At 36.1% G+C, this 26,668-nt stretch overlaps 1 protein-coding gene across 5 annotated transcripts in view; it reads left to right on the top strand.

The window, feature by feature from the left end:
* The window catches only part of TTBK2 (tau tubulin kinase 2), an 83,119-nt gene that overhangs the window by 48,648 nt on the left and 7,803 nt on the right, over positions 1-26,668 (top strand). For 4 of the 5 annotated variants that reach the window (XR_011151383.1, XM_069017449.1, XM_069017451.1 and 1 more), the window contains exons 7-15: positions 1,271-1,336; positions 1,889-1,981; positions 3,088-3,213; positions 6,144-6,301; positions 7,888-8,104; positions 9,151-9,362; positions 10,540-11,140; positions 13,991-14,239; positions 24,662-25,929. Coding sequence is in view for 4 of the 5 variants with exons in the window: in XM_069017449.1 (XP_068873550.1) it covers positions 1,271-1,336; positions 1,889-1,981; positions 3,088-3,213; positions 6,144-6,301; positions 7,888-8,104; positions 9,151-9,362; positions 10,540-11,140; positions 13,991-14,239; positions 24,662-25,929 (2,990 nt within the window). In the remaining variant the exon portion in view is untranslated. The remainder of the gene's footprint in view (positions 1-1,270; positions 1,337-1,888; positions 1,982-3,087; positions 3,214-6,143; positions 6,302-7,887; positions 8,105-9,150; positions 9,363-10,539; positions 11,141-13,990; positions 14,240-24,661; positions 25,930-26,668) is intronic. The other variant, XM_069017452.1, reaches the window with a different exon arrangement.

Below are 26,668 nucleotides of genomic sequence, written 5' to 3'. Positions count from 1 at the left end.
GAGCTATTCTTTTTCTAGTTGCGTGGTACTGTGAAATTTCTGCAACTACAGTGTTATGTTTCATTTCAGGGTAATGTTCAGTGTAGAATATGATATACTTATAAAATTAAAGGTAAGGCAGACAGACAGTTGAGTCTGTTCTGCCTGAACATGAAATGTGTTCCGAGCACCTCTTAAGCTGTATGATGACATGAAAAACCTAAGATTTATGGAATATCATCTGAGAACCTCTTCATGTTAAGAACATCCTAAAAGATACTCTCTGCCTTAACTAACACTGGTTCAGCTCTTATTGTACTATGCTAGCAGACATTGATTATATGGGCTGTTGAATCCTTTTTTTAAAGTCGTTGCTGCATAATCCTGCTGGATTCAATTGGTAGATTTATTGACGGTAATCGCAGCTCCTGATTTATTTAAATGATAGCTCTGTATAGCATCTATTGGTAGATAAGAAAAAATTATACATATATATATATATACAGGTACAGAGAGATGGAAGTGTTTTATCTTAATAAGGCAATAATTATGTGTTGTGGTTATCTTTGTGTGTATATCAAGCCAGACTTTTCGATGTATTGCGGAAATTTTTTTACAATCTTAAGAATTGTCATGAGTCTTGGGCGAGCAGACAGATCACCAATACCTCTCTAAGTACAAGTCAGAGGTGAGGTAGATAATTCAAGCTTCTTATGTTCATTGTTAGAGGAAACAAAAAGAATTATTGATTGGGAAGGTAAGACTGCATAAAAGACAGTGAATTTAGCAGTCCTGGCAGTTTTGTGTATATAGAATGATTAATTAAGGGAGTAGCATGGATTGGATATTTCTCTTAGACAAAGTAATAGTATCGCAGTTTGATATTTTAAAAAAAATTAAATATCTAGTAATTATGACTGTCATCAATGATATAATTCTTTCTATAATATTTTTATATGAATAAAAGAAAGATGGGAAAATATATTCTCTGATTATAAAACGTCAGTTGACTTATGATCATAAAATACCTGTCAGGGAAGAAATGCTGGTTTTCAGAAACTGGGAAAGAAAGAAATATTTTAAATTGGTGTCTCTAGTGCAGCCTTTGCTATTTATTGGTCAGCCAATTATTGCCCACTTGGATTTCCACTGAGAACTTGTAGAAGCACAGTAAACTGAAATAAAAGTCTCTAATGGATATGTTGTGGCTCTGTACTCACTTTGTAGATGCCGAGTTAAGTAGTCAGGGGGTTTATTTCTGACAATGAGAATCTTTTCTATTCCTTGACAGCCACGAGCCGTTGCTGGTTTTCGAGGAACGGTACGATACGCATCGATCAATGCTCATAGAAACAGAGTGAGTATCACCATCTGCATCATACCCATCTCATGTAGCAGAAAGCAGTCAGTAATGCAGTTACTATTCATTTCCTTTTTTGTATTCTTATCTGTGCATTTATTATATAGAAATTAATAGTTATAAATTTTGTGAAAGGATAATGTAATTTACAGTAGTTGAAGATAAAAGAGTTCTTGTACAAATAATAGTGATTTTAATACTTATCTTTGGTGTTCAATTTTATTGCAAGTTAAAAAAGTGAAGCTGCTGAGTTTTATGAGGTCCGTAATGTCCAGTATGTTGTCATAACGTCATACACTAAAGAAATCCAAATAAACAGAGATTTGCAATGTTACTTTAACACGCTTCAACTTTTATTTCCCTCTGTCTTCTGTGGAAATTTACTTGTATGTTTCTCCTTAAAATAGCCACAGGATTTAATTAACTTTTTTTGCAGCATAGGTTATATTAAATTTTATATAATAATTTAAGTCTTGAGCAGTAAAGAACTTATCTCCCCATTTGTTTAGGTATTTGTTATATGCTTTAGAATAATATTTCCTTTTACAGGAAATGGGTCGGCATGATGACCTCTGGTCTCTCTTCTACATGTTGGTGGAATTTGTGGTTGGGCAACTGCCTTGGAGAAAAATAAAAGATAAGGTAAACCTAGGGGGTGAAACCAAAGAGCGTGAGGGAGATTTCCTTCTGGATTCCAGGGAAATGCTGTGATAAAGATTCTACTTAGAATCATTGGCTCATTACTTTTAACATTATGTTTTCTTCTGTTTTCTAGTGTTAGTTCTTGTGGCTAGTGTCATGGTATAAAAAGCAATCAGATTTTACTAACTGTTCTAGGCAGAAAGTAGTAAAGGGCAGAAGTTAAGTGTATATTTACCACTTACTGCATTACTCCAGTCACGGGACCCGAGGGTCCTTTGCCCGCGCAGGAAACACAAACCAACCAATGGGGAAGGAGGCTGACCAGGGGCAGGGAAACCCCGTGCCTCCCCTCAGGGCCCGTTTCCCAGGGCTACATGGCAGGGGGAGGAGACCCCAACATCTGTTTTCACTTGAGTACCTTATTTCACCTATCAAATGCTTAAAATTTCTAATCTGTTTTGATTATTTGTGAAATAGGCATTTCTTATTTGCTGGTGAGCAAAAGTGGTTTAGGCAATATGTAGTAGTGTCTTTAGTCATATGTCGTAGGTGCAGTATGCAAAGAAACAATATCTAATTGGCCTGTTATTACTTCTTCCAACTTCTTTTGAAATTATACTGAAACCAACTTACTCTCTGGTGTGGTTTATGTATGGTTATGGAGATGACAGTGTGGTGTATAGGTAACATCTCCTTTTTGGGTTTGGTTTACACATCTTACATGACTGAATGTACACCAAAAAGTGACTGAACTTCACATGATGCAACAGGACATTTAAATCTTTAAAACATACTATTAGGAAGGGTTGAAGTGTTTAGTGACAGCTCTTTGTATCAGTCAGCATTGAAACACAAACAACACAAACACAGTAGAAAATGAAATGGCTTTTCGTATTGAATTTGAAGTTTGTACATTATTTTCCCAGTGTACTGAGGCCAATGACAGAATGTCTTATCTTGCTATCTGGTGTAGAATGGCCTTTCTCAGTACCATTCAGTGTAGTATAGTGACCTGTCTGGCTAGTAGTGTATTGAATGGCTGTAAGAGACAATGAGAGTTGTAACAGCGAATGAGGGTGTGGTAATGTTTTTTGTGTTACTTCTAGGAGCAAGTGGGCTCCATTAAAGAAAGGTACGAACACAGACTTATGTTGAAACATCTTCCTCAAGAATTCAACGTCTTTCTGGATCACATTTCTAATTTGGATTACTTTACAAAGCCTGATTACCAGGTAAACACTTGTACTATTTTGTCTTTCTGTTTTATAAAGAAGAGAATTTTATGCTGTTTCGTCTTCAATTTACTTTGATTTCATTGTGTAATCTTGGTAGTTATTATGGTTTTCCCACCACAAAGTTAATTAATTGACCATTTATTGCTGCAGAAACTTTGTGGTTCAAACATGTAATTTTTTTCCATTCGGCATGTGTAAGTCTGTTAAGTTTCTAAAAACAATTGACAGCTGCTTTTCAGACATTATTCTGTTAGGATTGGGAGTTGTCCTACTATCATAGCCTCTAGTAGATGCTCTGTAAGTTAATTGATCAGATTATTCTCTCAGTGATTGTCATTCTGGCAGTTTTCCAAAATCTGGAACTCAGCACCTACAGCTAGAGCACAACATGCACTCATGGTGTATTTTCAAGACTGAAGTATTGCATACAGAGATCACAGAAATCTAGTCATTGCTCTTTGTTTAAGAGAGTATTGCCTGCTGAAATGGGCAGCCTCTGCTCACTGATAAAGTGGCATGTGCCGAGAGGATATGCTGTAGAATGTGTCTTAACTCACTCAGTGTTGACCTATGATTAAACAATAAATAAAGATAGAACTTTTTTCCAGTTTGTGGAAAGCAGCAGAGGAATGCTTGGGAAAAGCAGAGAGGGAAAGACTTGAGAGTTTTTTCAGTCTCACACACCGAGAAGTTGAACCGATCCAATAGCGCACCATGACAAGCTGTCCTTGCGTGCCTTCCTCGTGGCTCCCAGAAACACACATTCCTGTCAGCTTCCCACCTGCAGTACCTTTGTTCAACTTCCTAACTCAGTGAAATCACTGAAGGAATGGTTTTCTGTTGGTGTTCAAGTGTAATTGGTTCAACTGAATAAATAAACCTGACTAATTCCGGAATTGTAATTTTGTTAAGAGCGATTCCTGTGCTTTGCTTGGTAAGATTAACAAGAAATCAAGATATATAAGAATTTAAATCAGAACTGAAAATTTCAAGGAATAACTGATTTCCTGTTAGTGGATTTCTCTAAATATACCAGTATATTATTCTGAACATTTGCAAAATAAATAAACAAACCGATTTTTGTGAAAAAATTTGAATGTTAAAAAACCACTTTTTACAAATACAAAAAATGTTCAGTATTCTTGAAAAATAAATACCTTGATTTCCCCCCCCCCCTTTTCTATTACAAATTTCCATGAAATTTATCCTATAGTTTACAATTAAGTGAGGAAAATGTTTTCAATGTTTTGTGTGCCTGGTTATAAAGATGTATCAGATTTTTTTTCCTATGGTAAAAAGCACTGTTGTAGAGATTTTGATGTTGCATAGAAAAACCTTGGTTATAGACTGGTAAATATGTTTTACATTACATAGGCTGAATGATAAAGCATATAGACAGTCATATTTTTGCAAATCCTTTTTTGTGTTCTATTTGTATCTAACACAGCACATGCACTCAGTGATTAACACAATACCAGGACAGAGTTCTTCCATGACAGAGACAGCCCAGTAATTTACAGTCCTGTGGCTGGTCATGGAACATTTGCAGTTGTGTAGCTGCAGCCTGAGCCTTGCAAGACAGTCTTGCTCATGTGCTTTAGACCAGAGCAGGGTGGTTTTATTTAGAGTGGTGAGAACATTCTTTTAAACTCTGGTCTCTCTTAACTTGTGTTTGCAGTGGTGCTGTTCCTACCTACTGTATGTATCATTCTTTGTATTTATGTGTGGGCACTGAACAAGCATGTATATACCTCCCTGGTTGACATACCTGCTTTGGAGAGTTTATAGTCTAAAAAGTTCATGACCTAGGCCAAGAAGCCACATTTGATTTGGCAATGTCAGATGTTTATTTTGTTCAGGTATTTGTGCATGAGTTGCCTCAGCTTCCTGACATCCTTAAGCATTTGAGTTTGTATTTCCTTATAGAAGAAATTGATGAAAAGATTTAAAGGAGAATGACCTTAAAAATTACTTCAGAGACACTGCTTAAGGGTTACAGGAAGAGAAGAAAAAACCAGAGTACATAAGAGACAGAGTGAACTATGACTTTGTGCTGTTCTGTAGGGTTACAGAAATTACTGGGACAGGTGGCACACGGAAGGTTCTTGAGAGTAAAGATTAAATGTGTGAGACCAGTCTATACAGGAGAAATGATCCAAACTTCCCATCTATTTTAAGTTGACAAAGGGTATGCCAAAGGAGAAGGTTGAAAAATTTTCAGCATCCTGGATTGGAAAACAGGATGAAACCTAGATTTAGCTTTTAGTGGGAAAAAAAAATAGTGTTACAGAGTAAGAGAATAATATAGACACAACCTTCCCATCAGTAACTAGAATGAGAAAAAGTTTATTTCACAGAGAGAGGAAAGTAGATGCCATTTGTTTCTCTGTCATGGACACCAGTTTTCTAAATGCTTTTTCATGTCATAAAATGAGGATTGAAAACTTAGACATTTGTGTAGTTTAAATGTCAGCATTATATGAAGTAAATGATATGTGGTTCTTAATGACAGAAATGTATGAATTAGCAGATCAGTAGCCTTTCCTACATCTCATTCATTTCCTTAGTTTCAAGGTGTTACCAAATATATTTTTTTCTCTGCCTCTTCTGGAGCCATTGTATGGTATTCTGCAGCAATGTAGTTATGCTTCTGTGTGTGTGTGTGTGTGTATTTCTGTGTTTTTGTAAAAGTCTATGGTGTATCTTTGCCTCATGCCTGATGAAAACACAGATGTGGGTGGATTCTTTTTCCTGTTTTAATAAAATGAAATTTTGTATATCTTGACTTCAAAATCTTGAAAAATGAGAAGTGTTTCATATAAAAAGCTGTCTTTTTTTTAATGTTGTCAGTATTACAGGGGATGCTTCTTAATTGCTTGGTCTCTTAGACAAAAATGAACCTTATTAACTTTTTTCTTTATTTTCAGCTTCTTATGTCTGTGTTTGACAACAGCATGAAAACATTTGGGGTAATTGAAAGTGACCCTTTTGACTGGGAGAAGAGTGGAACTGATGGCTCTCTGACAACAACAACAACTTCAACCACCCCTCAGTTGCACACTCGTCTTACGCCAGCTGCAATTGGGTATGCACAGTGTGGTTTCTACAATGGCAGCCACAGAGGGGCTTCCTACCAAAGGGAAATCATCTCCATAATTTAGTTTTTTTTGCAGGATTTTGAATGCATAGAGGAAGGGAGGTTTGGGAGCATTTGAAGTATTTCCCTTTTTAGGGTTCCAGTTCATACTATCCTGAAAGATCAGCACTGCAGTCCTAAAATGATAGCAATAAAAATAGTACTCCAGGAAATTGCATGTAAATTTGCTCATCCATCCTTTGCTAAATCATATTTTGTGAAACTAAATAATGTATCCTGAGTTTAAGTGCCTGGAAATTTAACTGCCTGGAAATAAACCCGTTGTTTTCTGTAAGCTTGGAATAAAATTATAGCTGCAATTTCCTTGTAAGTTTGAAAAATGGATGGATCTTTATAAGAAATTTGGAAATAGATTTCGGTTGTGTTTGAAATAATATTTAATGTGTTATTTGAGATATTCTGTAATGAAGTAAATTGGACAAGATGTGATGTTTAATAATACCCCTACTCATCTCAGGGGTTTGAAGAATATAAGAGGTGTTTATGGATGAATGTAAGAAGTGTTTATGAGTGAGGAGGAAGACTTTGTGCTTGTTCTAGGCCTTGAGTAGATCAGCTTTTAGCTAAAAATCAAAGGAGAAAGTTTGGACAGTGTAATGAAACTGAAAAATGCCAGAATTTAATGTATTAAATTCTCAGTATTTCAAGGTAAGTAAAAAAAAACCCCAAAGTTAAAGTAAGAATCAGCTGACACCAACTGGTTGTATTGTATAACTGTTAAGATTGCTCAGGTATATGGTGTGTGCTGTTGAATGCACTGAAGCAGACAGGGAGTTTGCATATGATTCAGTCCCATTATCCCACTAAGCATCACACTAGAGTTACTGTTAGTCCAGGCTGCAAGTAACAGCTTTGGTAACTGTAAAGGAATGACTTCTATCTGACTTTCTGAGCATTCAATTTTTAGGACCAGCAATGCTTCAGTTTCAGATGTTGAGCTAAGCCTTAGCCCTACATAGCTTCAAGTCAATTGGACTAGAGAACTTCAATTAAAATGTGATGTCTTGTTAGTGTTGTGCTTATGCTTTGATTATCAAGAATGGGAGCAAACTAGCACTTTGATAAGAATAATTATTAAAACATCATTTAGTTTGCTCAGTAATTGTTCTTCCACAAACAGTATGTTCTTCTATCAAATTTTTGGGAAACTGACTCTAACTTAGGAAAGTTGCCATTAATTTTTTTGAATAGAATACATATAGAAGAGTCAGGAGAGAAGTTGAGCCTGGACATGATCTCTAACAAATTTTCTCAGAAGTGCCTTCAAAAACATACAGAAACCCAGCATTTATGTGATAGTTTTTTGATTTACATATTTTGTTATGTACCTAAATTAAATAAACTGTGAAAGCCAGGAAAATAGGGGGTTTTATATTAAATAATTTCCAAGATTTAGTTTTCTACAGAAACATTATTTTTTTTCTAAGTTTTTGTTTGTTTGTTTCTTTTAAAATAGAAACTAATTTCTGTAAACACATGAGAGTATAGAAATTTTTACTTTTCTGATTTTGTAGAATTGCCAATGCCACTCCTATCCCAGGAGATTTGCTGCGGGAAAACACAGATGAAGTATTCCCTGATGAACAGCTCAGTGATGGAGAGAATGTTATTCCAGTTGGTGTATCACCAGAGAAACTACCTGGATCCCCTGGGCATCAGCGTCCTCAGGAAAAAGATGTTTGGGAAGAAATGGATGCAAACAGAAACAAAATAAAACTGGGGATCTGTAAGGTACTTTCAAATCTGCATTGTGAAGACCATCTTTGAACAGTTTCTTGTACTCATAGGGTTTGCTTCACTTGGTGGTTTTGTCTCCATAAGATATTATACCTTTGTACTGATCCAGAGGTTCATTGGTTGGTCTTTACAAGAGAATGCTGCTTTATTTTTGAAGGTGGTCTGTGAGAATTGGTTCCTGTCTGCCTTATTCAAAACCACAGTATTTCACACTTAGACAGATGGAGCCTGTTTCTTGATATAACAGTGTTTTTAACATGAAAATGGATCTAGTACTAAAATGTTCTTTATCTAGGAGAGGTGTCTAGTTTGAAGGCGTTACTTGTTATTTGCTAGGAAAAAAAGGTATTGTGGGAAAGAGCAAGGCATGGTGCCTGTTTTCAAATGTGCTTATTTGTTTGGTTGGTTTTTTACCAAAGATGGAGAAAGATTGTTCTGGTTTAAAGAAAGGCACTTTCTATTGCACCTGTAGAAGCTAAGGATGATCATGATTTCCCAGCCATGTTCATTCCAATCATGTTCAGTTATTATTTTAAATCATGTTCAGTCATTATTAAGACAGAATGCAGTTGCACTAAAACATCGTTTAAAGTCACAGCAATATTTAGTAGATTTAGTGTATAAAAATGTTACATGCTCCAGAGAATCAAAAAGCCGGGAAGCTAACTTCTCGTTAATAAGAGCACTTGACTGTAAAGCAGACCAAAGGTGCTACCAAGTGCCAGGTTTCAGACTATTATTAAAGAAAATTTCAGAGGTGGGTGTGAAATATTAGAGTAAATGTAACTTACTGGGTCTTTGAGACTCCTGTTCTCACACCTGCCCAGAACTAGCATATTACTACTGTTTTGTCTGTTGTAGGTGTGTGCTGAAGAGCTTATCTAAACTACCTTAATGATGGCATGAACTTAAGGACCCTTCCAAATACAAATTGGCTTTTCACATTCTAAACACTTGGAGGGTCTTCACCATGTAGTACCTTGTCTTCCTCTGTTTTGCCACTCCTAGTGAGTTACATTTTTACTTTACATTTTGCACAGGCTGCCACAGAGGAAGAAAACAGCCATGGACCAGTGAATGGAATACTTAATGCCCCAAGTCTTGGTTCTCCAATTCGAGTTCGCTCAGAGACCACCCAGTTAGACAGAGATGTTCCACTGGTGCGAAAGTTACGTTCCATTCACAGCTTTGAACTGGAGAAGCGTATGACGTTGGAGTCTAAGCCCGACACCGATAAGTTTCTTGAGACCTGGTAAAGAAATTATTTTGTTCTTCTGATTAGATCTTATAAGTATATGTAATTAGGACACTATTATCTTTCCTCTGCTGTGTGAAGAGCAGGAATAGAGCTGTTGAATATGCTTATTCAAGCTGGAGCAAATTATTGTTCATAATATTGCTCAATTAATGAATTTCACTACTTGACAACTTCTTTAGAAAATGATTGTTGCTAGAATACAGTAGGAGTCGGACTTCCACACTTGGGAATTTTGTATTTCAAGACCTAGTGGTATAACCCCAGTGTTCATTAACTTTTTCTTCGGTGACATGCTCTTGACAGTCAGTACAACTCATCCCAAATAAGAAGGTTGTCATCAGGTGCTTAAGAGAGGTAACATAAGATTAGGCTGTATGACACGAGAAGGGAGGTTTACAAAAAGCGAAGAAGTTAGAAATCTACCTGCGTGCAGCAGGCTTAGTTATGCCCAAAGGTGTTTCACCAACATAAAAAAATCTTGATAGAAGACAGAGATCTTAAAATGGAATTTAAAGGTAGAGAAGAGACAGATGTATGAAAACCAATTCAAACAGTGCTTATGTCTGGAAAGAACACAGGGAGAGGAACACAGTGAAATCTGACTGAAAGGCAGAGGCTTAGTGGGGACAGTAGAAGAGGGCTGGGGTGATGACAGTGGCAGAATACTTCTAAATACTTCGTAGGGGAGCTTGGAATTTGAATTTGTTTGATGAAGCAAATTATGCAAAGCGTAAGTAAGGAATCAATCAAAACAATAAATAACATTCTTCTTGAAAGCATATAATAACTGCTGCAGGAGACATCTGTTTCTTCTATTCCTCTTTGAGTCTCTGCTTTGTAACAAATTAAGTACAGTGGACATCTGTGGTAACCTCACTACTAAGTTTTCTTTTCTCACAATTCTCCCTTCTGGTAATTATATTTACAATACAACATGATACACTACAACTAAAATAAAAAATTTGTATATTTCTAAGACCATCCATCCAATTTTACTTGACATCAGACTTACTTGTCTCAAACTGTGGGTCTTTGAACCATTGTAGGTTGTTCTAGAATGACAACAAATTTTTATATAAATCTAGTTTTCTTCTACTGAAAACACTCAAATGTAACTTACATTATTTAATTAATTCTTAACTAATTCAGGTATTAACTTCTTTTCTCTAAGTTTGGAGAAGAAGCAGAAAGACTTGAATGTGGCAGAGACTCCTGTTGCTGCTGTTCCTCCTCTTTCTCAGAAAACTTTGGTTCCTGCTCCTGTGACTGGCCGCACAGACCATGTTTGGCATTATGATGAAGAATATCTTCCAGATGCTTCAAAGCCGGTGTCAGCTAATTCTCCTGACCATGCTGATGGTGTTATGAGCAATGGATTTGTAGCTGTTAACCTAAGCTCCTGCAGGCAGGAGGTTGATTCTAAAGAATGGGTCATAATAGATAAGGAACGGGACTTGCAGGACTTCAGGACAAATGAGGCTTTAGGGCACAAAATGACTGGAAGTCCCTCAGATGAGGAGCCAGAGGTACTACAAGTTCTAGAGGAGTCCCCTCCAGAAGAGAAGTCCAGAGAGGGTGGTTGGGCAGGAAACAATGTCCATGCCAAGAACCAAACTTCCGGGGTGGAGTTTGTTCTAGATGTGGAATGTCATCCTGCTGCGTCTGAACAGCTTACAGATAAATTGGAACTTCTGTCTGGAGCTGCAGGACAGCTTCTTGCTGCCACCCCTACAAGTCCTATGGAAGCTCAAGCAGAAGGAGCACTCACTCCGGTAAGAAAACCTCTTCTTTATTCAGAATTATATGAGGAACTGGTAAAAGGTGGTGACTAAAATACAGTAGTGTAGCAGAAATTCCTAGTTTCAGCAGGTGTGGGACTTGATTCTTGAAGAATGATCTTCCGCATTCCATATATACAACTGTTTACAGTCATCCACGGAAATAGCTAATTGTTCTGCAGGTGTGATCCACAGAACTGGCCACATTTAACAAAAAGTTATTTATCTATATATCTGTCTGTCTAAAGAAGCTCCTTGTGCAGTGATTCCTAATCAGTGAGACACACATGCAAACATATATTTATTGTATTTGCAATACATAAACATAAAATTACAATTGAATATGAAAAATACTGTGCTACAGTGTTTCATGTGTTTCAGGAAAAGTCGAAGTGGCTGAAATTAGATACAGTTTCTTGCTCTCACCTCTCACTACGATTCCTGCAATGTTTGCTTTTGGAATTCACTTTGTTTCTTCTTGTTTCTTCCGAAATTTCTAATGGTCCTTATACAAACAACTTGTTGCCTTTTATAATTTTATTTTCTCCTGAAGGAAAGAAATTGCTGGTCTGCAGTCCTTCCATTTGTAGATAAAAGCTCTTCCTGAAATTGTATGTGTATGTGGGCTTCCTGTAATTGTTGATAATATCACTTCTTACCTGTTATACACAGCATCAGCATTCTTTTAAAAATATAAAGATGCACCGGTTAAGAAAGGAAACTTGAACTCAAAAAATAAGAGAGAAAAATGTGTAAGTTATTGGCTTGGGGATGAGAAAGTCTCAGGCATAAAAAATTACAGAAAATTATGCTATCTCTTGTGAAAAAAAATCCTGCAGGTCAGAGAAGTATTTTTCATGTTACCAGTCATGGTTTTCCAGTTGCAATACAGATTCTGTGTGCTACCAGCAAATACCAGTTTGATCTGGCTTAGCTGTGGGCACGTGGTCACATATCCGTTGAACTACTCAGAGCATGCTAAGGGTACGTGTGCTGACTTTATGCTTTAATAATGGCTTTATGTTGACTTTGGCTGCAGGATAGACAGTGTGTGATTTGCTGTAATATCTGCTGGTATGAAGCTGATTTGTCAAAAGAATTTGAGCTGATCTAGACTAATAGTGGGTTTATACTGGAGCAGCATTTTTCATCATATGGCTCTAGTTTTCTTTTCCTACACCTGGTGCTAATGGGCTAGAGCTGGACTTTCTGTGTTGCGCAACCACAGCCTCATTAATTTCCTGTGTTTGTATTGAATTGTAAAGAACTCCATACAGTGCATGCACATAACATATATTTGCATATAAATATGCAACATATATTTGTCAAGCAGATATTTCAGTAAATAAATAATAATGGATTTGAAGTAATTACACACGTAACAGCTCTTTACATCTTCATCTTCAGTTTAAATTAAACAACAATTTGCTTTGGTCCCACTTGGCTGACAACACAAATTCCTGTAGATATATAAATGTGTGTGTGTTATAGAAGAGGGTTTACAGTGTGAATCTATTTATTTTTATTATTTAGAAATATTGCTGAAATGGAAATTTTGTATGTTGAGGTACCATTATGTTTTATCAAAAGCTTGCTCTTAAATTTCTATTTATTTCTGAGTTCTAAGTGATTTAATTTTCATGTACCTTCTATCCTCATTTGCTGCTTTTATGAGACACTGGGAATCCTTTTTTTCCAGTTGCAAGTCAGCTATGCATTGTGGGAACTGAAGCTTTAGTATTGACACAACTAAAAGATACCTTTTACTTAGAAACGGAAATGGTTGCTAGATGCTCTTGCTTTCCAAAGGATCTAAGTTAGAATTGCAAATACCATGGTAGGAAACAAAAAGTCACCTTCATGAAGTATGAAGTCTGCAGAAAATTTCTTTATCTCTACTCTTCATGGTTTTCTCTAACTGTAATTGGAACAAAGAATTGCAAACTATGTATGGCAATCTCATTTACAGATATTTAAATGTGTCACCATCAGATATTTATTCAGTGCTGGAAAAGGTCTTGCAAAAAACCAGTTGATTTCAGCTTTGTATATCAAAACTATAGGTTTATTAGAATCATCAATAAGCAATTTTAAAATGTACTTTGTCTAAAATTAATAGTTTGGAAGACTTTACAGTTCCTATTCTTTTTTCTTATCTCTTACCTAAATGTTTGAATTAATGTAGTTCAAGATGAAGCAATTGTTCCTTGATTCTCCAGGGTAGTGTGTCCTTCTAGTTTGGTCCCACATTTGGGAAACTTCATGAGAACTGTTTAGTATTAACCTTACTGATTAATCCTGTCAGGTGCAGTTCTTAATGTATGCTTCTATTGCCACAGCTGTAAAGCCTCCAATGGGTGTATATGACATAAATATAGTAATCTCAGAAACACAGATATGATGTTGCATGGATATGCTAAGCATTTGAAAGGACCAGTCAATGGTCAACTTGTCAACCATCAACTAATGTACACAATGTCCTTGAAACTGACTGTGTAAGTTTATTAAGTTTGCCCTAGCTTGTTACTGATCAGTTGTAACAGTTGGACTTAGCGAATCTGATTTTGTTTTCCAACCTAAATGATTCTATGATTCTAAGACTTGAGTGAATGAAGAAGCCAGCTAGAGAAATGTTGCTCACTCTTGATTTTGATTCTGGATTTTTGAAAATGGGTGATGAAAAATGTGAAGATTAGACTTAAGACACCTCCTAAATTATGAGCTTTCAGCCTCTTAGGGAGGTGTGAATATGGTTTTTAAGGCAATGCATATAGGCAAGACATAAACAAGAATTTTTAAAATATATTCAACCTTATTTTCTTCCCCGCCATATTGTTCTCACAGCTCAGCTCATGTCATATGCTGCATTTCTCCACTCCAAGAATTTCAAGTCCCATCCTCCGCACCATGAGCCCTATAGCCTATCTATCCATCCACTTGGACCCTCTGAGGGAGGCTGGTTTACCAAGGAGTCAGTCAGCTGAGAGCCACTCCTCTTCCTCCCGATCAACTGGTCGTAGGCAGCTTCCTGTCATTCCCTGTGGCACCAAGTTCCCCCCTGTCATTCGCATCTCAAAAGCACAACTTGAGCAGGTGAATAAGCCTTGTCTTCATAAAAGTGACTGCACTGTAGCAGTCACCCATGAAGTTTAACATTTTCAGTTGCTCTGCACAGTCTGGTAGTAGGCATATGCTGGTCATACTTCTATACACAGCATCCTAAAAGTGTTTTGAAAGATCAAGTTGGGGAATAAGAGTGGATCTTTTTCAGGAATAGAGTTGGGAATACTCTGTGAGGAAGATACACTGTCCCCCTTAGAAGAGGGGACTATTTAAAGAGCTGTTATTCAGATGATGATCTGGAGTACAAAGCATCTCTGGATGTTCTGGAAGACAGATTCACTTCCTCAGAGATTTTCTCTTGAAAAAAAATAGGATTATAAAATCTAGAAAAATTTTTTTTTCTTTATTTAAAACTAAGAATAATGGGTTCTTATAATTACAGTACCAGCTGAATTTCAAGTTGGGAACACATATTAAAATTTGGACTATCGTAAATTATTTTAATGTGACAAAAAGGGATCTAGAAATCGTCAGATTGTTTCCTTAGAAATTAGTAAATAATAAATTGTTCCACTGTTTACAGTATATAAAATAAAGATGGCAATTATCAATTTATTATTAATTTTAATTATTATTTAATGAAAAATGTCACTAGAGAAAGGGGACTTTTTATAGTTTTGTATTTCCAGTTTCATTTCAATATGAAAGATGAAGGTTTGTAATCATAATTGAACTTAAGTGTAATTTTTGTATTAGTCACAAAAATGTTGAGGTTTGCTAAGTTGCATGAGTTTGCGTTGTTGGGTAAAGCAGTATGACACAGCATTAATGCATAAGACTAACATATCATCATCATTTTACCATACATATTTCATTTGGATTACATTTTGTGTTGCCTTTCGTTTCCAATGTATTTTTCAGTATAAATAATTCTATATTACAGATGGTTTTTCTTTTTTCTGTGAAGAATGAACAGGACTATTGATATTAAAAGTAATCCATCAACCTTAGTTACTTTCAAAATTCCGTAGGATCATTGGTGTGTGATAACAAGGCAAACTCCTGACTGCTCTTTAGCTGAATATAAAAAAATACTTCTGTGCTCGATGTATAAAAATAAAGAGTATCTCCCCAATGTTCAATGATTGTGAACTTGATGGGATACCAAAATACCACATTCTTCATGATGGCTAACGTATTGACTAGGGAAACGGACTTAGGAGAAATTAACTCATTAGGAGTTAAGCTTCAGTATTTTTCAGCACTGGTTTGTATCCTAGGATGCAAAATGACCTTAATTTTTTTTTTTTTTTTTGGTCTGTATAGCTGTTAAGTTTTTTCAGTCAGAATCTATTGCAGGTGTAATTAGCAAACTTAGTAAAATGTGCACAATACTCAGAAAAAGCAAGTTGGCACAGAGGGTGTCCTCTGGCTTCCTTCGTACCCAAAAAATGAGTTCAGCTGCAATATTAATAAGGGCTGCAAAGTGATGTACTTTCTTTGCAAATGTGAAGAATACCTGGCATTGTACCAGATGCTGCTTCTTCGTGGAGTGAGCATTAAGCCTCTTGTTTCCTTTTACCTGGTAAGTGCTTGATTGCTGTGTTCCTTTTTGAGCTGTGATTTGAAAGTCCTTCCCCTGTTGAGAATTTCCAGTTTGTGATTTCCTATGGAAACTACAAGCACGTGATTGTTTAGTTCGTTCCAACAATGAAAGCCTTGTGTACTTTATGGCTCACTGAAGAATTAAAAAACTTTAGCAAATCCTTCTCTTTTTGACAGTGCAGTAATGTTAGGTACTTAGCTAGCTGGAAGTTCCTCAGCATGAAAGATGATAACATGTTAGTAACCTAAATAGCCTCCAGTTAAATATTAAAAGAATTTTAATGTCATTTATGTTAATCTGTTTAAATATTTGGTACTGAGTATATTTTTATGTATTTCCTGCTGTCTGCAATTTGGTTCAGCATTCGTAAGTAATGAATTGCAGAGGTCAGGGATCTGTACTGTTGAATTTAGTTTAATGTATGAAAAAATAAGAAATGATACATTTGTTTCTGAAATGAAGCAAAGCAACTTTCTTCCAGATTTTTGATGAATGAGGGTTCAGGAACTCTAACCTGTCTTCCTCTTCTTTGGTATCAGAGGAGGCCATGAAATCTCTGTATACTCTCTGCTCACTAGTGCAGAGAGGCTATGTGATGTAGGTCAGTCTGTATTTGTTCAATAGAGGACTTCTGTCTTGCTATACATAAATTATAAAAGAGAGTTGGAGTGTTTTGCTTCAACTCTCCTTAGTTATTCAACTTGCAGCATAAAGAAAAGAGTATGGCAGCATTACAGCTCACAAAAAACCAGATGAATTCTTTGTAGTTGGGTCTGAAGAGTACGCTTGGGGTGCTATTAGTACCCTTCTCATCTACAGCAGGTCAAATTGTACAGCAAATCCTCTTGAAACCTAACCTTTTTCTTGCTTTCTGTGAATTTTTCAACCAGATGAGTTCTCTGCTCATTTAGAGGGCTGGGTCAAGTGTTGCATGAGGTCAGTGGTAAAGATGATGTGAGTGCAGCAACTACTGGCCAGGGCTGTGTGTGAAGATACTGCTTAAGTAGTTGTAGTGCTAAATGTGTAGCTGTGTTTTAAGAAACAATCAAAATCAGTGACCTCAGATTTTTATTTCTGGTTTCTCAACTCTAATTCTACAATAAGGTACTGAACACCTCTTCTAGCCACGGCAGCAATCTAGAATACTTCTAAACTAGCTGCTCTACAATATGATACAGCCCTTAACAAAGGTGGGTTCCAGTTTTGTCTTCATTCAGGTGTATTTTCTTTTTTCAATGTGCCTAATCAGGTATGTACAGGGAGGCTAATTTAAATTTAATTATTTTATGGTTATTCATTGTGTTAGGGAAGGATAACCTATATCTCTCAGCTTAAGCAATTAGAATTAGCTGGCAAAAATACAAATATTTTCTCTTCTGTCTTAATGTCTCAAATATCTAATTTACTCAAACATTAAAAGAATATTTTGTAATTATATACTTATATAATTAGTTACAAAATGCTCTGAAATCTTCCCACACAAGAAGCTGTGGAAATGCAAGCCATTACTTTCATATTCATATCCAAAATGAGAAATAATATACTGATCTGAGTTGAAAAATTTACCGTAATTTTTAAGCATCTCACTGGAATTCAGGGACCTATGGGAGAATAAGGTAAGATTTCTTGACATGTTCAAGGAATATTTAGAGAAGGAATGCATATCCCTTATAATTGTTTTTTTTATTTTAGATGTTTGAGGTTTATGAGCTAGGAGTGTGCATAAATGTTGTAAATTTCACTTTTTTTATAAACTAATTTTAGCAGGTTTCACTAGTCTGCAATAGCAAGAGAATGAACATTTACATTGGTTTTCACATTTAACAATCTCTTTTAGAACCGCAAATAAACAAACAAAGTCCCAAAGCATTCTTTTCAAATTTGTCAGTGGTGTTAACTTGTCATGTATGGTAGGATTGCCATAAAACTCAGCTAGTTAACACTCTGGTTTAGCATTTAAAATATTATGAAGGGATACATTTGTCCAAAATCCTCTTCCAAACTTCATTTTCAACACATGGCACATTATCAAATAGATGTGTTCTTGAAGGAAAAGGGGGAAAAGGTTTTCTCTGTTCAGTGACCCTGTGTTTTTACTGCTGCCATGGTTAAAGCCATAGTTTGTCTGTAGAAAAAAGGTTCTAATTTCAGATTTTACAGAATTGATATGCCTCTTGTTACCTATCCTGATGGAAACTATATTGAGTCAGCATGAGGTTTAAGTTAGGTTCTTCCCTGTTTCAATCAAAGCGGAAATTCAAGGGGTTAATTCAGCTTGTAGCTACTAGAACTGTTTCATACACAGTAGATTTGATTTTGTTAAGTAGGGAAGATGTACAGACGTTGTACCATCTCATTCATGACAGGGTAATTGTTAATAACTTAACTTTTCACTAAATTTTGGCCTGGCTTACATTCTTTTAAGCAACTGTATTTTATATTGATAATTATGTTTCTACAAGAATTTTCTTCTATACACACTTTTTCTAATGCAAACAAGTAAAAACTTTTATTTTTTACTTTTATCCAAATGTCAGAGGAAATTGCTTGATTTATAGAAATATAAATGCTGCCTTTTCAGGGCTTAGTAGTGCCTATTTTCTGATGGAAATTCTTCAGGCATGCTTTTTTCACATCTGCCTTTGGTGTAAAGAAGAATTAAATATTACAGCATGTTAAATTCTTCCAATGGAAACTTTCCAAGTTGTAAATTAGGTAACTAAGAGTTCAGGACAAGCAGTCAGCATGAATGACTTAATTTTTTCCAAATAGTGTGTTGCCTGTAGAGAACGTTTCCATTTTTAGTGACAGAACCATTCTTGGCCACTCTGCTTCTGCAGGTTTCTCTAGTAGAAGCAGAAAAGTCATGAAGGTCTAAACAGTGAATTAACCTTGGTAATAGCATCCACATTCATTGAGTCAAAAACCCCCAAATATATAAAAAGTTGTAATTGTTTTAAATCTTTGTGGTTTCTGGCATCAGCAGTGCTTTTAAGATTCCCAAAATTTGTAATCGCAGGTTTCAGCTGTTCTTGTCTGTCCTTGAAGATACTGTTTTTCTTTTTTAAATTATTCTTTTAAAATGCCTATTCTATCTGAAACATGTGTGATTTATTACATTTTTCTAGCATCATAATTTCATTAGCATGAAATAAATAAAGATGTTTCAGGAAAGTTAAGTGGTCTGTGGGATTTCCCATGGAGAGCTGATAAACTCTGGGGTCACCAATTGTTTTAATGATGGCACTTCATACAATAATCCTCTTGAAATAAATAGGTGGGTGCAGTTCAGAACATAATGATTAATGATTATTTCTCATTTAATTAAGGTATAATTGATCTAATTAATATAATTAATATTGTGCCTGTAGATAATTGTAGATACCGTCTATAGTATCATCCATAAGATAATCTTTAATTTAGATGCATTTATTTCCTAAAATATTTTTCTTTTATTATTAAAATGACATATGAATCTAGTGCAGCTGTAATTACAGGGGAAAAAATTCACACCTCTGAACGGGGCATTAAGGCAAATTAATGTTTTCTTTGTTTCAAAAGAGCCATTTCTGTGGAAGTCAAGAAAAATACTACAATACCAACCATTTTAATAGCAGTATCATCAGAGTATTATGTGAGTGTTATGAAATAATAGTCTGTAAGTGCCTCTGCTTTCCATTTTAGCAGTAAATTTCAAAAATGTTCTTTGATTCGTTTATGCATTATATAGAAGTAGTTTCAAATTGAATGAGTACTTGTTTTATTCATGTTACCAAACTAATTAGCCACTTAGTCACAGCCACAGTCATTCTCTAAAAGCAATTAATTTTTAGAGCAATCAATACTTGCCCTATTGGATATTTGAGGATATAATTTTATGTTAGAACAAAAAAAAAATCTTATTTTATCTGGTAAGTGGTGTAGGAATAACTGAAAAGGGAGGATGTTTAAAGAATTCAGAAGTTAAGCTATGGCTAATAAGCCTTAGAGAAAGACTGTACACACAGTTTTTTATGTTCTTTATCCTCAAAAGATACATATCACATTAGAGAATTTGGAAACACAGTTGTACATTTGTAGCTCTGCATCTTATTCCATCCTCTTCCCATTTCTCACAACCTCCATATAAATCAATGCCCAAATTAACATTATAGAAGTAATAATATATCTGAAGAGCTGTGGAGAGCAACATGTGCCTCTTTTCAGATAGTTATAAACAAATCTTCATATGTTACTTCTCTTTAGTCTAGGACTAGGGCCTGCCACATGTGAGTTTTTAACAAAAGACCACCAGTTCCTACAAATGCCTGCAACGCTTGCAGTACCATATATATGGGGCTATTGAAAGGGATTCACTATCAAAATTTTCAATCATCTCTAGTCTGATGTTGCATAACCCTGAATTACAGCCATATATTTCTCCTGTTTATCCCCATATTAGTCTATTTGTAGAAACAGCCAATATACTTTAGTAAACGTATAATTAATTATCTTTCATTTCCTTGCTGTGAGCTTAGTCTGGGAATGGAATGTAAGGGATACAAAGGATTACATTCTAGAAAGTCAGTAGGAGTGATAGTAGTAGGTAGGGAGGATTTTGGGAAGTAGGTCTGCTCTGAACATGAAGCTGTGAGCTGTCTCCCAAGATGTAAAGCATAGCAGTTGTTTACTCCTGTGAGATGGCACTAGCAGTAAATTACAGGACAGTACACTAGTATATCCTTGGCACTTTCATGCAACCTGTTGTTTAAATTTCTTTGCAGAGGCATAATGTTGTGCAAGGAAATAGAAATTAAGTTGTGTAAGTAAAGAAAAGCTCATGAAGTAAGAGAAAGCTGGTGAACTGGAAAGATTTAGGGAGATTTTTCAGTCTTGCTGAAGTTGCAGACTTGTACTAGCATTGGTTGCATTCCTGCTGGCTACAGAGCTAACCATAGGTGAAAAAGAAGCAGGGAAAAGAGAAAAGATACGTGGGGTTTGTTCTCCTGGATACACAAGCTTCAAGGTTTATAAGGTAGGAAGGATGTTCTGAAGAGTAAACTGATTAGGTGAAGTGTCTTCTGAATGTCCAGTAATATAATGATGGGGTGTTAATACGAGAAATTACAAATAATGAAAGGATTAGCAGGAAATAGATCTGCACACCATATCTCTAAAGGCCTGAAGTCCTGACAGCACTTGGCATGCAGAAGTATCAGACACCATGAGTGCAAGGAAGAAGCTATTGCTGATATTGTACAATAATCCATATTTACACCTTTACGTCTTTCAGACTTAGCAACTTAAGAGCAGAGCAGACCTAAACTCAGTATTTCATTCCTCTACAATTAGGTGTATATGTACACAGAGGCATTCATGCAAGGATATCACTTGCTATTGCAGCCTGTCAAAGATTTAAAAGGAGGAAAGATTATCAGATGTCATACAGGATGTTAGAGATATTTATGTTGTTGTTTTGTTCTTTTTCCTTCTTGAGATCTCACTCACTGTCATGTAAAGTTTCCTGAAGAAATGCAGTATAATTTCTCATCTTGTTTCAAGTGTGAATGTGAGAAAACAGAAAGGAATTAAGAAATTATTTAGGGAAGGCCAAAAGATTCAAGACTATGGTGGCAGTAATTTCATTCAAATATTTTGAATTGAAAGGAGAACCTTGAATTAATTGTTCCATATATTGTCTCAGCCATTTTTAGTCATCTGTTGTATCACATAACTCCTGTTGAAGTATGGGAATTGCAATATTCAGTGTTATAAACTAGTTATCATAGTGAGCTGAAAGGTGGGGTTTTAAGTTGTATCCCCCATGTTTTACTTCTTAGATGAATTATAGTCCTTGTTCCTCAGGTTCAGTGTTTTACATAATTGACATGTTTAACCATAAAAATCTCACAAGATAAGAGTGTATTTAGTGGCACAAGAAATAAAAATATGAGGATCATTTATGGTTACCCATTCAAATTTCTTGCATGTATAGGTGAAATGTTAAGCCCAACAGGGGTATAATCTAGTTCTTGTGCTTTGAAAAGACTAAAGAGGTTTATTGTGAGAAAAAAACCTTTTGTTTGTTCGAGAATACAAATGAAGAAAGTGATATATGTGTTCAAAAAGCCATTTCTGAAAGTATGAATTACTTAGTAGTACTGGGTCTTTATTGATACTTAGTCATCCACTATCCTTTTCTTTTCTCCATGTGTTCACTGTTTCTTTTTCACAAATAGCTCCTGCCTGTTTGATTATAGGTGGTTCAACAAGCCTAGTCTCCTCTTTCTTGAATGTAAGGGTTAAATATATATGGCCAAGATCTGCCTGAAAGACTAGAAAATTCTCTCTCCAGATGTGGCAAAGGATATGAAGTCTGTTGAAAAATGTAAATTAACTTCATATCAGAGCTGCTTTCTACTAGCAAAGACATGAGAGAGGTATCATAAGGAAAAGAGAGTTTTCATGTAAACATATTTGGGAAAAGAGGAATTAAATGCAGTTGCAGTTCTTCTGGAAATATATCAAATAGATAAATATCCTTCTGAAAGCAGATACCTATGGTTGTCTCACCTCTGTAAGTTGAGAGGACACCAGGATCATTCTATTCTAAGGGAAGTCATCCTTCAGGTATGTAGAAGACAACGCTGGTGTTTTAATCCTGAGTTATTTGAATTGGCAACTAGACTAGCTCATCAAGTGAAAAGTTTGGAAAAGGAAATATTTTACACGTCCTTACTGTTGAGATGCATCTGCAGCCCTGGAGAACAAGGTATTGAAACAGCTAAAGTCAGAGCTCAGTGGACAGCAAATGCCCAAGGGATCTCTCCAAAATTTGAGCCCACTCTTCCAAGGACAATATTGCATTAAAATTTCCTGAAGCCTCTTTTACCCAGCTTGTAGATCAGAATTTTTAAGTGAGCTGATGACTTTTGTCTGACAGGCCAAAGTAAGTTCCTCTGTCATATGAAAGCAAGTCCTGCAATGTAGGATACCTGGAGTATTGTCTTAGGGCAAATTTGTACATATGTATGAAGACCTATGGGACAGCTGCCCTGTTTCTTAGACCTTTTTTTTTTTTTCCCAGTTCTATCCATTTTCCTTTCTGTACAGAGTTCTTGCTAAACTGTTTTTTGACACTCGAGATTTAAGCACTAAATGATCTAATCATGGAAAGGTGCTTTTAAAAATAGTTCTCTTTCCTCTGTTCTTTCTGTGGCTGAACTGATGTTCTTGGATTCTCTCAGAAGTCTTTTGAACTAAGAAACACTTCACTATCTCAAAAGGGATATAGTGTTTCTTTCAGATGAAAGAACCTGGACTGAGAGTAAGAGGAGATGAGGACTGTTTTGCCAAAACAAAGTAACTTCAGATTTTTGTTCAATGTACCATTTTAATTTAGCAAACATGGAGGACTTGGCCCAAACTTGAAAACAAATTATAAAGGAGACAAAAAATAGACTCTTACTGCAGCTCTCCGTGGGGTTGGTGGTTTTTTTTGGTTTTTTTTTGTTTGGTTTCTGCTGCCAGTAGTACTAATGTACTAGCTCTTGTACAAGCCCCGTAAGCTCAGCACCATGTTTAATTTCTGTAACAAAATCAAGTAAAATCTGTATTGTAACATAGCAGAATCCTAGTAACGCTCCATAGTTTTCTACCTGTAGTGCATCAAGAAAGTGTTTTTAACCAAAAAAAGAAAGTGTTTCCACTTTCTGTTGAGTACAGACTGTGTCAGATTCATGAGGCTAAAGAATTGAAAGAAAAACAGAGCTGAACTCTCTGTCCATGTAGAGAAAGACATAAGGGTAGTCCCTTGATTTTTAAAATTTTTTTTTTACTGTTTACACCAACTTACTCCATCCAGTATATATAAACCAGAATGTAGGACTCTTCTTAGCATGAGAGTGCATTCCTCCCATGTCCCCAGAGACGAAACTTCTCTCTCTTTTGAATGCGCTCTTTCACCCTCTCACCTCGTGATTCTTGCATTTGTGTCTGTGCAGTGGCCTGTCTTCAATGGGGAAGGTGAGAAACAACTCCATTCTATTTTTTTCCCTACTTGATGGGAACTGGAGAAAGTGGGTTTATGTCCTTCAAGTAGAGAGAGACATGAATGCAGGTTTCCCATTTCCTGGACGTGTACTCCAACAATTAAGCTGTGTGCTAGAGACAGCACTCATCAAAACCAACTGTTTTTTGAAGGGAATCTGACTTAATGATATATATATATAGGTTTTAGGAGTGCTTTACATGTATCTATTGGATCGGATCTGTTAGGGGATTTAGATGTGTAAGTATTTACTTTCTGAATTTCTTAATGACCTTAGGTAAGGAGATATCCTAACCAGGTTACTTAGTTAAAATGGGGCATAAGCTTCAATAGGAAAAGTAGTAACTAGTATTGGATACTCAGGAAAGTTCTTTTTCTGGACAAAAATATATTATGTATATGGAGTTTCTGAATCTAAATGTCACTGTGTTGTCTTCTGCATTTGTCTAAAATATTGCTATGTACTTGTTAAAGATTTTACATTTATATACAACTTATTCTAAGGGTATTCAAACTAAAGTAAAATAAATAAAAATCTGCCCATTAGGTTGGATCTCATTTCTTGGTAACTGCAACGTTTTTCACTGACATTGTGTTTGTTTTACCTGTTACATATTTCTGTCTTGGGATGATAGACTATTTTTTTTCTAGTTATCTATGTGTATGTTATGAAGTTAGGTATTATTTGAACATTGTGATTCATAGGAATCATTATACAATGTATCTTGAAGACATGCAACCAAAGCTGCTGTTTAAAAGATGTTACTTGTATAACATTCCTGAGTTTCTTACCTTTTTCTTTAATTTTCCAATGCAGATAACAATACCCAGACCTTCAGTGGCATCCACGCAGTCTGCTTCAGAGAGCTTTCACTATGGCCAGCAGCTAGAGAGAAGAGAGCAGGATGGTCAGTCTATGGAACACACTGTGGAACTTACCTCTCCAAAGGAAAGTTTGCCAGGTTTGGTTGGGACAGAAGATGCACTTCCAGCTAGTGCCAGCAGACCAAATTTGATACTTAGTATTAGCCAAGAGGTGCTTGACAGGGAAGGACTTGTCAAAGAATCTGTCAGTGTCTTGGACTGTGGCCAAAAGGACCTACCTGAACAGAGTGGGATACAGGAAGAGAAAGAACTTGGAAATATTGCTGTGGAGGAAGCTGAGGAAGAAGGGCTTCCAGTGGTTTCTGAGGATGCCATTGAAATGCTAAACAAAGAACAGAATTCTTCTTTGCCAGGAAACTCAAAATCTGCAGAGGAAGAACCTCTAACAAATACTGAAGCAGCTCAAGAATCAAAGTTGAGGCCTGTCTGTTTGTTGCAAAATCAGGATGATGTTCTGAAGTCAATAGCACCTAAAACATCAGAATTGTCTCCTTCAAGACTTAATAACACACATGGCAATAGACAGGCAAGTAAAATAGCAACCATTCAGGAAAATGGTTTTCATTCTGATAAGGAAGAAGTCCATAGCCAAAACTTGAAATGCCACCAAGTGGCCCTTACTACTTTTTTGCAGCAGGAGAATAAAAAAGAGAAAAATGCTCCCAGAAATGGAGAGTTATTCCACTGCATTTCAGAAAATGAGAATTCTTACCGATCTAAGAGGGACTCAGTTAAATCTCCTTTTGTATTTAGGCAGAGCCGAATCCCAGTTTTAGCACAAGAGATAGACTCAATATCAGATTCCTCTTCTGTTTCCGCAAAGGAAAAGCTTCTTCTAAAAAAGGCCCATCAGACAGACTTGGTCAAATTACTTATGGAAAAGAGACAGCTCAAATCTTTCCTTGGTGACCTCTCAAGTGCCTCTGATAAGTCACTGGAGGAAAAAATGGCTACTGCTCCAGTACCGTTTTCTGAGGATGATGTCTTAGCTTCGTTTTCTAGATTGACACTGGACTCCCATTTCAGCAAGCAGAATGAAGATAGCTCTTTATCTCCAAGCAGCCCTCAGTCCAGAAAAAGCAAGATTCCAAGGCCAGTGTCTTGGGCAACCACTGATCAAGTCACCGGTTCAAGTTCAGCTCAGTTCTTTCCTCGGCCACCCCCAGGAAAACCGCCTACAAGACCCGGGGTAGAAGCTAGGTAATGCAGAGAAAATGGAAATAGATTTTTAGGTTGAAAATGAATTTGAGCTAGACTGCAGTTACTGTGCAGGATGTAATCCTGTAGAAGTTCCATCCTTTAACTAATTTTTAAAAAAATGCTGGGCTTCAATTCTCTGAGAAACCTTACATTGTTGGAGAATGAATGAAAAGAAGCTGTTACACAATGAGCCTGGTTCACTGTTAAAACTAATACACCAATAGATGTGTATTCAATATTTTGAAACCTGAAAATCTATAACTAAATCTTTACACAATTTTTAAAAGAGGGGTCACTTTTCCAGAACTGCTGGTTATTTAAAAAACCCATAGAAATTTTTAGGATCTGTTGTATTCAGCCCCCTTGAAAATTAATCTGTTCTTAATGTAGACATTGTAAATATTTGGAGATTCCAGCCATCAACATTGAGTCAATTAGCTATGCTTATATCATGGCTAAGTAAACCAACTAATTAAAGGAGGGCAGAGTGAATTCTAGAAGACCTCCCCTTTGCCACATCTTCATGTAGACAACCACAATCTAGTTTCTTCAGTGTCTACATTTCCAAGATAAGGATAATTTTGATACAGTAGCGCAAAATCCTTGGAAGGAAGTTGCAGTGGGCCTTGTCATTCCTTAAAATTGTGTATGGGAGTGTACTGATGGTGTGCAGGAATGGATGTACCCCTCTGAAGCAACAGCACTGCTCTTCAGTGCACTTCTTCCAATGCTACCAGGA

The sequence above is a fragment of the Aphelocoma coerulescens genome, chromosome 5, assembly GCF_041296385.1.
Source record: "Aphelocoma coerulescens isolate FSJ_1873_10779 chromosome 5, UR_Acoe_1.0, whole genome shotgun sequence".
Taxonomy (NCBI): domain Eukaryota; kingdom Metazoa; phylum Chordata; class Aves; order Passeriformes; family Corvidae; genus Aphelocoma; species Aphelocoma coerulescens.
The sequence above is the reverse complement of the archived record's forward strand: the minus strand, read 5'-3'. Positions and strand labels throughout refer to the sequence as shown.